This window comes from Plecotus auritus, assembly GCF_963455305.1.
Source record: "Plecotus auritus genome assembly, chromosome: 5".
Classification (NCBI taxonomy): domain Eukaryota; kingdom Metazoa; phylum Chordata; class Mammalia; order Chiroptera; family Vespertilionidae; genus Plecotus; species Plecotus auritus.
Window position 1 is genome coordinate 54,152,641 of NC_137776.1, and position 12,239 is coordinate 54,164,879.

The 12,239-nt window shown below is 39.9% G+C and overlaps 1 protein-coding gene across 3 annotated transcripts in view; it reads left to right on the plus strand.

Annotated features, from left to right (window-relative positions):
- Nucleotides 1-12,239, plus strand: part of SCN3A (sodium voltage-gated channel alpha subunit 3) — an 83,062-nt gene that overhangs the window by 1,597 nt on the left and 69,226 nt on the right. For all 3 annotated transcript variants that reach the window (XM_080667289.1, XM_080667290.1, XM_080667291.1), the window contains exons 2-6: nt 3,183-3,311; nt 3,806-3,897; nt 4,903-5,175; nt 5,370-5,433; nt 11,878-12,019. In XM_080667289.1, coding sequence (XP_080523415.1) covers nt 3,183-3,311; nt 3,806-3,897; nt 4,903-5,175; nt 5,370-5,433; nt 11,878-12,019 — 700 coding nt within the window. The remainder of the gene's footprint in view (nt 1-3,182; nt 3,312-3,805; nt 3,898-4,902; nt 5,176-5,369; nt 5,434-11,877; nt 12,020-12,239) is intronic.

Consider the following 12,239-nt stretch of genomic DNA (forward strand, 5'->3'; position numbering starts at 1 on the left):
TTATTGAAGCATTTAAACACGTTTACATGACACCTGAATATTATCACCCGAATATGCAGGCTCCTTTAAAGTCATTTTTAGAGTTGACTATATCCATTATGAAAATAAATTTAGCCTTACAATTGTTTTTTAATTACATCTTTCATTTAGAAAAGTTTACACAGGTTTTCTGATCAATTATCTCTAGCAAAAAAACAAGCAAAATATTAGAGGTTACAGAAAAAAAACACCTCCAAACCCCAGAATCCAATGAAAAGAGAAGACGACTCAGTTCTGACGTGAAAACAGAAGTCATCAGAGCAGAAACAGTCCCTGTACAAAGAGGACAAAGAGGTAGCATGCAAAGATATGGCCTGAGGACCACACTGTATAGTGAGGGTCATATTATGTAGACAAAGCACTTTCATAGACATAGTAGAGGCCTGGTGCATGAATTCGTGCACCAGTGGGGTCCCTTGGTCTGGCCTGCAGGATCGGGCTGAAACCAGCTCTCTGACATCCCCTAAGGGGTCCTGGATTGTGAGAAGGTGCAGGCCAAGCCAAGGGACCCTACTGGTGCACGATTGGGGCCAGGGAGGGACACAGGAGGTTGGCCAGCTGGGGAGGGACTGTGGGAGGGGTCCAGGGCATGTCTGGCCCATCTCATTCAGTCCTAATGGGCTAGACCCCAGCAGCAAGCTAACCTACTGGTTGGAGCATCTGCTCCCTGGTATTCAGTGCATGTCATAGCGAGCTGTTGAGCGGCCTTAGCACATCATTAGCACATTAGGCTTTGATTGGTTGAATGGCCGACTGGTCGACCAGACACTTAGCATATTAGGCTTTTATTATATGGGATAGACATAGTTACGGGGGGTGGGGGGAGGAAGCGACCTGGACAGAATCAACAGGATGAATAGGAGCCTAGTGGGCACAGAGCCAAGAAAGATCAAGGTTTCCTTGATTCTCACTTACCTGTTCAATCTAGTTTGGTAAAAGGTACTCCTCAACACCTGTTCTGTGCAATCTGTCTCCTATGGTAAGCTCTAGGACTCTTCCTTCCATAGCTATCAACACTCACCATATACTCCAAGTATCCCAACAAAATTTTTACTTAACTTTTCTTTTTTAAAAAATATATTTTTATTGATTTCAGAGAAGAAAGGAGAGGGAGAGAAACATCAATGATGAGAGAGAATCATTGATTGGCTACCTCCTGAATGCCACACACTGGGGATGTGCCCTGACTGGGAATTAAACTGTGACCTCCTGGTTCATAGGTTGATACTCAACTACTAAGCCATGCCAGTCGGGCAAAATTTTTTATTTAAAAAAAAAAAAGGAATAGAAGTAGGTAATTTAATCTTACTCCTAGTAACTGTAGATTACTCAGATTAGACCATAAGGCACTAACCATTAGTATGATAAATAGAACATACACGTGAATTGTCTCTTATGGCCTTTTACAAGGCCAGCTTTCTCTCCAAACAGTAATATCTTGATGATTATGTGTAATACACAAATAATCAAACTAAAACACAAGTGAACATAATCTTGACATTACAAATTACATCTCTTCCTAATAAAGTCAGCTACTTCATAATAAGTAAAGATAGCAATTAAATATATTCCTTTTCAAATCAACTGAATTGGTTAAAAAAGGAGGAAAAATTTTAGATGTGGAGATTTCTGCACACATTTTCTTCTGATTTCTTTGTTCCTCATATAAGAACATTTCAACAGGAAACAGTGCAAAATAACACTCCCTTTTTCACATATAAAATTCTAGTAGCCTTGAAAATATAATGATTTTTAATAAGAGTAAATCAATTATTTGTGGATTGGGTGAAATAATCTGAGGAATAAACTTAAATTGCACTTTAAAAAAGAACACAATGTTGATAAGCAAGCATTTCAATTATTTTTGGAAGAAACAGAAATAAGTCATATTGTCAACACTCAAAGGAGGAAGGGCTAGAAATGCATTATGTAAACAGGAAATGAAAAGTCTTTCACCATTTTAGGAGCTGAAATTTGAATCTGAGCATGTTTACATTATTTGGCCCAATTGCATAGAGATAGTAGCTGGTGCAAGGTTAGATTCAGAAATTTTATCTCTGAAATTTGGTAATTGTATACACACACTTAAATACTACTGAATTAAAAAGTTTCTTATGATAATATTTCTATAAAACATATATGTGAAGAGAGAGAGAAGCAGTTGTATAACTCTATGACTGACTCTTAAGTCTATTTTCTAGATTCGAGATATAAAATAACCCTAAAAATAATTCTAATCATTATGAAATTTGAATGAAATATCTATATATATAAAAGCCTAAGTGACCGTTATGACTGGTCACCCGAACGACTGGTCCACCAGTCACTATGATGCGCACTGAACATCACGGGGCAAACACCCAATGCAGGAGCTGCCCCCTGGTAGTCAGTGTGCTCCCACAGCCAACCTCCCGTGGCCGGCCAACCTCCTGCAGTCCCTCCTTCTGGCTGGCTGGCCAACCTCCTGTGGTCTCTCCCCTTGGGGATCGGCCCCAATCGGGACTGGGCGAGAAGGCCCCGATCAGCCCCGATCGCCGGCCAGGCTGAGGGGCCCCCCCATGCACGATTTTGTGCACCAGGCCTCTAGTTTTATTATAAATATACCAACCCAAGAAATATTACCTCTAGAGCTGTCCAATGAGGGAGACACCAGCACCTGAGGCCATTGAAACTTGAAATTTGGCTAGTCTTAATGATTAAAATGATAATTAGGTATATTGGTTTAAATAAAATATAATATAAAAATTAAGCTCACTGGTTCCTTCTTTTTTATTTGGCTACAAGAAAATTGAAAACTACATATATAGCTTGTATTATATTTTAATCAGATAATGTTGCTCGAATCAAGTTTGATTATTCATAAGATATAGGAAACTTATTCTAAAACTTAAGTAGTAAATAAGATCATATTCTTTGGGGGAAATATTATCTCTTCAGTTTAACCCTTTACTCAAAGATTAATTAAGCTAGATTTTAATTAAACTAGGTTTTTTTGTTTGTTTGTTTTGTTTTTGGTAAGTGAAAATAGGAACAAAATTTTAGTCAATTGAAAATCCACGGAAGGAAAAGATTTGTTATATTTGAAAACATCTATTTTAACAGTTCAAACAAAATTGTTAATTTTTATTGGATGATTTTCCTAGGTACACATTCACTGGGATCTATACCTTTGAGTCTCTAATAAAAATCTTGGCAAGAGGATTTTGCTTAGAAAATTTTACATTCCTTCGTGATCCATGGAACTGGTTGGATTTCAGTGTCATTGTGATGGCGTGAGTGTTTCTGAAAAATTGATAAATTCAAAGGAATGAAAATAGTTGCAGCATAAATCATGTTTTTATGGCATATTTTAAATATAGAGTATGCTTATTAATCAAATTAACTATATGCTCCATATATTTTGAGAATACATATTAGAATACTTATTACAAGGTATAATCTGGTAAATGAGATAAAAATGATATTACTTTCATGTCATATAGTCTTCCACTTCATCAAAATGAAGTTATTCATTGACTATAATTTAATACCACCAACTGTACTTTGATTCATTTTGCAAACACATTTGTTTACATTAGTGAAAATTATTTTGCAATAAAGCAACACAATTTTATTAATTAGAAGCAGCTTTTACCATATGGCACCTTGAACTCTATAGCAATTCCACTTGTTTAACTCAAGGGACTTAATATGTCAAACCTAGCTTTCATTCTTTATTTAATATAAACTTTGTCAAACTATCAGTAACTCTGATTTTATTCTACAGGTATATAACAGAATTTGTAAACCTAGGCAATGTTTCAGCTCTTCGAACTTTCAGAGTCTTGAGAGCTTTGAAAACAATTTCTGTAATTCCAGGTGAGAAGAAACTGGTGTGTGATGGTAGGACCCTTATATTTTCAACTGCTCTTGTGTGTTGCTGTGTTGTGTGTGAGCTCCCTATTGCAGATATGTGACAGAGTTTGTGGACCTGGGTAATGTCTCAGCATTGAGAACATTCAGAGTTCTTCAAGCCTTAAAAACAATTTCAGTTATTCCAGGTGAAAGCTGGGTTAAACACTGAGCCTGTCTGAATATACGGTAATAATAGTGAAGTTGAAATCACACTTATAGCATTAGCCATGTTGCTTATTATTCTTGTTGCCTCTGAGAATGCTAACTGATTTTTCAATGCATCCCAGTTCCTAAAATTTTAGAAATCACATGCTTATTTATGAAGCAGTCTTTGAGTTTAATAGAGAATTGCATGAGATGTCTATAAAAAATAGTAGTTTTGCTCTCTTCCTCTGTTTTTTCTTTGCATTTATAATGTAAAGTTTTCTCTTTTACAGTCTTAAAATAGCTTTGCTACTATGGCTTTACTAACTGATTTGGATTTTACCATTCACTGCAGATATATTTCAATAAGGGATCTCTTTTTAAGAGAAAATATTATTATTAAACAGCATGCACATGGCTGTTTTTATCATTTTAAAATTCTTTTCTTCTCCAAATCATTACTACTTGGAAACTAGTATAAAGAATGGCTTGGAGGGAAATAGCCTCATGAAACACAAAATAAGAAATGAAAAATAATTGGACCTGTGTCTTTTCATGTTTGTGGCAGCACATAAAGCCACACACACACACACACACACACACACACACACACACACACACACACAACTTCCTGCCTAGATATTTACACTTTCATTTTTAACCTCCAGAAAGCACATTGTTCACAAATGAAATCTGCTCATCATCCATTTCTCAAACCATCTGGCTGTCCACAAAGCTGGGATTGAGAATGTATGTGACTATTAAGGGGACATGGCATGGGAGTATGGCCCTCCTCCTCAGTGACCTAGCATTCTCTCTTCTCAGGTTTAAAGACCATTGTGGGGGCCCTGATCCAGTCTGTAAAGAAGCTCTCTGACGTCATGATCCTGACTGTCTTCTGTCTGAGCGTGTTTGCTCTAATTGGTCTGCAGCTGTTCATGGGCAACCTGCGGAATAAATGCTTGCAGTGGCCCCCAAGCGATTCTGCTTTTGAAAGCAACACCACTTCCTTCTTTAATGGCACAATGAACTCAAACGGGACATTTGTTAATGTAACAATGAGCACATTTGACTGGAAGGATTACATTGAAGATGACAGTAAGAAATTGCTAACTTTAGCTCTTGCTGAACGAATTTTCAATAAATAGTTGAGGCTGTGAGTGTGAAGCTATATTTGTAAATATACTTTATTGGTGTCCATTTTGGAAATAACTGAGGTAGTCAAACTCTCATTTTTCTCAATGTCAATATGACTAATATGAAATAAACTAGTTTATTTTTTATATTAACAGGTCACTTTTATGTTTTGGATGGACAAAAAGACCCTTTACTCTGTGGGAATGGCTCAGATGCAGGGTAAGGAATGATTTTTTTTTTTTTTTAAAGATATAGAGCACTTTGGAAAAAAAGCAGGTAAGAAAAAACATATAAGGATAGCATCACATGTATACAATAAAGAGTGGTGCTGCCTACCTAGGAAGTACCTTCTCCGTCTTACTGGATTGCTATCAATTCTAAACTCATAGGCATTAACACCATTCCTTTGGGTGAAGATCTCTGCAAAGTTTCACAATTAAGATGCACTTGTATTATTGCTCTGAAGTGCAAATGTCCATAGGCTGTCCTTTCTGTAAATGCTTCAGAGCCACTTAGGAAATACAAGATGGGAGGCTTTGTGTGAATATGTGTAGTTGGTATAAGTTTTGATGTGGCTGGAAAGGATCCAGAATATAGCATGGTCTTCAGGGTGCAAGCCCAGTGGGGGAACAGCTATGAGAGACTTCATAATCTTGAAATAACATGAAACCCTGTATGTAATGAAGCCAAGAGGCAGATGAATGTCAAGGGCATGTTCAAGTCAGAATTTGTATATTAACGGTTCTTTTTGGTCACATTCTACAGTAACAGATTCTGCAATATCTTAGCCATCCTGCTAGTCTCTCGTATTCAACACATTTTTGAAAGAATATTATAAATTAATTTTAAATCAAGATAGAGAGTAAATTTTTTAGAATCCAAGGGATAGCAATAGTAAGTGACTCTTAGATCACAGAACTTACAGAACATATTTTGAGTCATCCTAGGAAATGGAAAACTGGTTTAGCCATAAAAGTCCAAGTGAGCTATTGAAAACACATACCAATCTTAGAGATGGCGCTTAGGGGAGATTTTTTTTTTTTCCTGATAGTTTTCCCAACCTTTGCTTTAAAGTGTAGTAAATAAGAGCATAACTTCTACAGTTTATCTATGCCTAGGTTCAAATTCTAACTCTACCATTTATAAACTCTTTGACCTTGGAAAAGTGTCCCAAGCTCTTTGTAGCTGAGTTTACTTATTTCTAAAATGGGGAGAGTAATATTGTTACAGAAGACCAGAAAAAAAAAAGTCATGCTTAGAGAAAGGGAGTTACATTTTATTAAGTGTAGGGCCAGAGAAAAATGTGCCTTTCAAATTCTGCCCCCCCTTCCCCACATGGGGGAAACCTTTTCTATTTATACTTTTCCTAGCTCTTTTGTCTCCCAAATTTGGAATGAGACTTCCAGGCCTTCTGGGAAAGAAGGCCTGTGTGCTGGGAAGGGGCCATGAGACCATATCTCAAGGCCTGGCCTGGTGTCAGCACTGACAACTCTGTCTGGGGCATAGTCCACGGCCTCTCTGGCATGGGAGTAGTCTTATTTTCCTTATTATTTAAGCAAGCAAGCGTTTACAGAAGCCAAAATAGCAGGGTTAAAATTTCAAACAGCAGTTTTTATATAAGATGGATGCTTCATTCCCCACTGCTTCTATGTACATGAGTCAAATCATTGACTCTTTTAGGTCATTGTTGGCGAGGGAGTTATATTGACCCCTGAGGACTATAAGCTTGATAGAATTAATTCTCTGCTGAATAAAGTCAGTGGGCCTGTTTATAAGATAAGGGCCTTGAATGAGGGCCAGGACTAATCTTTAGAGGATCCGAAGAGTCCTGGACTCTCTATTTTGCCTGGGCTGTCTTAAGCCAGGTGTGATGAAGCCATGTAGGGATCCCATCAACCTTGACTGCTGTGAGGGTGGTCCTTTCCAGATAGGAGTCAGTCCTTGTGTGGCAAATTCTTTACCCAAACAGTCACCAGGGAGAAGGATGGACCAGATCAGAAGTTGGTAAGGCAGAGAACCTTGGACATGCTTCTGGGCTGCTTTCTGAGTAGACTGTAAAGCCTGTAAGAACTTGAGTAAAGATTGGTTATGGATTTCAGCTTTTCTAGATTGGGTTTCCATGTAAGCTGGTGAGGTGGGTAGTTCAGGGTTTGGAAGAGTCACTAGAATCTGTAGAGGCCCCACAGGTTTTAGGGCAGCCTCCCGGGCTGCTTTATCTGCAGCCTCATTCCCTCTTGCTTCTGGGGAGTCCCCTTGTCTCACATAGGTAGAGATGGAAAGACTTAATTACATCTGGTAGTGCTAGTTGGCCCATTGTCCTTGCTCTGCTCATATCTGTCTAACTGCCTAATATATTACCTCAAGGATCCTGGCTCTGAATTCTTTTAGGGAAAATGGACATCAGTGGGCTCTTCTAGCTACTTCCTGCTGAGGCGGGTCAGAGGTTTCTCTCAGAGCCAAGAGATCCTTGCTGTCTGTCAGAGGGACAATGAGGCTTGGGCACAGAAGAAGGTGGGCTTGTGACCTGGCGGAGACAAACTGTAACAAATGGTCTGGTGGAAGGGAAAGAAAACCTTTCAGTTTTAATAACTTCTATTGAAATAGAATTTTTCTCCTCAAAATTACCCCCATGTTTATCAAAAGAGCCAAATTTATCTATTGTATTTAATTTGGCCTGATTGTTTGCATAAACATAACAAGAATGGTAACTGACTACCTTTGCTGGAATTTCATGATTGAGTGTTAATGTGCCCCATAGGGCCAGGAAGCCAAGCCATCCAGCTGCCATCAGGCCTGCCTGTGGTATCTGCTGAGTTAGGTGAAGTCCTCACCTGTAGTGGCTCTACCTGGGCCCATGCCCTAGGCTTCAAGGCCCATCTCAGCCCTCCTACTCGTCACGGCTCAGAGTGCGTGGGGGTCCCACAGGGACACACAGGCGCCCTTATTGCTCCCCTTCTACTCTGACCAACCGCCAGTGATGGTAGGGCATGGGCCTGATGCTCCAGCACCAGCTATTTTCAGGGCTACCAAGCAGGATACCAGACTTTCTCCATGGCACTCTTATTGGCTTCAAATCTTCAGAGTTCAGGCAGGGCTCTTTAAAACATGATACTCCAGTTAAAGTTTCTGGCTAATAAAACCACTATTGGAAACTGGTCTTATTGAATTTATGCAAAGAAATGTATTGCCATGATTTATTTATTAAGTATTGCCAAATTTTAGAGGAATTGTATAAGGAGAAAAATATACTGACCTGCTTTAAGATAGAATTTTCCTTGCCAGTCCTTTTTATGGACTTTCCAAAGTAATATTTTCTGAATGTATTATAACAAAACAGTAACTGTTAGATTTCTTTTATCAGTCCCTCCCTAAGTACTTTGGCATAACTATTTACCCTCTGTTTAGGGAGGCAGAATGTAAATTATTTACTCTTCCTGGCTAACTGGCCAATATTATTTGATTTCCTTTCAACATCTCTCTTCTCCTTATTACATACACAACCTTTATAAATTTTACACTTCCAAATGAGCCTTCAAACCTTCTTTCTATGTCCTTTAAAAATGCATAACCATGCCTCAGACCTTCTACTCAGTATTCCTTATTCTTTGAAACCTCAATCTTTTAATGATTCCTAAAAAGTAAACAGCCAGAATTTCTTAGATTAACATTTATGACTTAGACCTTCTGTGATAAAAGTAAGAGTAGGTAAAAATATTACTTTTTGAGAGACAGAGATTTTTAAAATTTAAGCTAGTTGTAACATTAAAGATATTATATCTTAAAGTTCCTTTGCTGAGTATTCCACCACCGCCCAAGAAGTACCCAGTAACCCCGCCCTGCCAGGCTCAGACAATGAGATTTTCTTTATGTGTATTGGAAGCGTTTAAAAAGAATAAACGGGGCAGAGGAAGAGCCACTGTGTTTTGCAGAAAGCCTTGAGTCCAGCATGGTTCAGATAAGCAAGAAACCAAGGATGCCAGCAGAGCGGGTTGTGGCCAGCAAAATCAACAAAAACCTTTCTCTCCATGTTCTCCCCGCTGACGCCCCCCCCCTTTTCTGCATTAACCATTTACTCTGTCCTTAGCAGGGGGAATAAGGCAAGCAGTCTGAGATCCTGTATAACCAGGCTTTTACACTTAAGGAACAGCTGCTCTACCTCCCAGATTTTCATTTACTCCAAGGCCCCAGAGGATCTCAAATCCTCCTCCTCCTTCACCACTTCTGATATCTCCAAACATCCCCCTGTCCCCCAGCCTAGGGCTCCTCTATCTCAGCAGGCTGAGAGTGAATTATACCACCTCTACCCTGTTGCACACCTGCTCTGAAGCAGTTTTCAGCTCTCTTCCTCCTCCAGAGACCCACTGTAAATCTATCAGGAAGGGCAGGCAGGTCGCGGTTCTCAGGACCACATGATTCTCTGTTTGCTAGCAGGGCTGAAAAAGGCAGCCTACAAAGCAGTTAATTATGACTAATCTTAACCCAACAAGCCTTTGTTTAAACTTTCTGGATTGGCAACCTTCACAAATTTTATACTTTTAAATTAACCCTAGAATTCCAAAATTTTAAACTAACACAGCAAAATTATAAATCAAGGAAAAACAATTAAAAGTTCTCTACTGTCTTCCCCCTAAAGCAGGGTTTGCACTATCTTTCACACAGACTCTCACACTTACATTTATACACCAGACAGTCTGAGTTTTTGACTTCTACCAGATATTTACTCAGAGTTTAAACAGTCCACCTGTTTCCAGATTAAACAGGCAGTTGGACATCCCTCTCACAACCCAGAACTGCTGGCTCCCAACTGCTCGCCTGCCTGCCTTCCTGATTGCCCATAACTGCTTCTGCCTGCCAGCCTGATCACCCCTTAACCACTCCCCTGCCAGCCATATTGATGCCTAACTTCTCCCCTGCCAGCCTATTTGCCCCTAACTGCCCTCCCCTGCAGGCCTGGGTTCCCCCCCCCAATTGCCCTTCCCTGCAGGCCCGATAGCCCCCAACTTTCCTCCTCTGCCAGCCTGGTCACCCCTAACTGCCCTCCCCTGCAGGCTTGATCGCCCAAAACTGCCCTCCCTTGCAGGCCTGGTCCCTCCCAACTGCCCTCCCCTGCTGGCCATCTTGTGGCGGCCATCTTGTATCCACATGTGGGCAGCCATCTTGTGTGTTGGAGTGATGGTCAATTTGCATATTACTCTTTTATTGGATAGGATTATTAGATAGGATAGAGGCCTGGTGCACAGGTGGGGGCCAGCTGGTTTGCCCTGAAGGGTGTCCCAGATCAGGGTGGGGGTTCCCTTGGGATGTGGGGCATCCTGGGCTAGGGACCTGTGGTGGATTGCAGGCCAGCCATGCCCCCCGGCGACCCAAGCGGAGGCCCTGGTATCTGGGATTTATTTATCTTCTATAATTGAAACTTTGTAGCCTTGAGCAGAGCCAAGCCTCCTGCTCGCTCCATAGCCACAGCCATTGTTGTTGGGATTTATTTATCTTCTATAATTGAAACTTTGTAGCCTTGAGTGGAGGCCTGAGGCCGCCAGGGTGTGCGGAAAGCTTGGCTTCCTCCATTGCCAGGGAAACCCAAGCCTCCTGCTCTCTCCGTGGCCGCAGCTATCTTGGTTGGGTTAATTTGCATACTCGCTCCTCATTGGCTGGTGGGCATGGCTTGTGGGTGTAGCGGAGTAGTGGCTAATTTGCATATTACTCTTTTATTAGATAGGATTATTATTGTTAATGTAAAAGACTAGATAAGATTTTGGATAAGGTTGGTTAATGCCTACTTTATTCTTATTAAATAATAACAATCACTTCCTTTTATTGAGTACATACTATGGGTTAGTTCATTTATTTGCTAAAATTGATAACTGTTCTATTGTTAAATGTCAAATAAAATTCTTAATGAAGTATGGACTTTGGTTAATAATAATGTATTGATGTTTATTGAAATGTACCATAAGATGTTAATAATATGGGAAAACTGGGCATGGAACATATGGGAAGGCTCTGTACACTCTGCAGATTTTCTACAAATGTAAAATTGTTCTAAAATATAAATGTTATCTTAGAAAATTCTACCAAAGTGTTTGACAAATAAGCTCATTAAGTTGAGCTTAATTAACCTTTGTTTGTTTTCTGACTTTTTATTGTTTTATTATTTATTTATTTAAAAATATTTTTATTTCTTTCAGAGAGGAAGTGAGAGGGAGAGAGAGATAAAAACATCAATGATGACAGAGAAGCATTGACCGGTTGCCTCCTGCACACCCCCTACTGGGGATTGAGCCCACAACTGGGGCATGTTCCTGACCTGGAATTGAACCATGACCTCCTGGTTCATAGGTCAATGCTCAACCACTGAGCCATGCCAGCCAGGCTTATTTTTAATTATTGACCCTTGCCACTTTGTAAAGAGCAGGATATTGATGGTGCCAGAGACAAAAGTGTGTGATTGCTGCCTCTCTGCCAATCTGTCTATAAATCTGACTTTTTGAACCTAAATTTTCTATTGGTTTCCCTAATAAATTTCATCCGATAAGAGTTTCACTGTGAGCAATTATCTGAAATGTTCTAGAAATGAAAGGCAAGAAAACTAATCACAGACAGCAATGTTGATTGAAATAGGAGTAATTGCTATACTGACCTTAGCTCCATTTCTCTCCCTTACAGCCAGTGTCCAGAGGGATACATCTGTGTGAAGGCTGGTCGAAACCCCAACTATGGCTACACAAGCTTTGACACCTTTAGCTGGGCTTTCTTGTCTCTATTTCGATTGATGACTCAAGACTACTGGGAAAACCTTTACCAGTTGGTAAGTGTTTTAGTCCATTTGGGCTGCCATAACAAAATACCACACCTGGGTAGCTTACAAATAATAGAAATTTATTGCTTACAGTTCTAGAGTCTAGGAAGTGCAAAATCAAGACACCAACATGGTCTCATCTTGGCCAGAGCTTTCTTTCTGGTTCAGAACTGACACCTTATCACCGTGTCATCACCCGGTGTAAGGAGTGAGGGATCTCTCTGGAAGC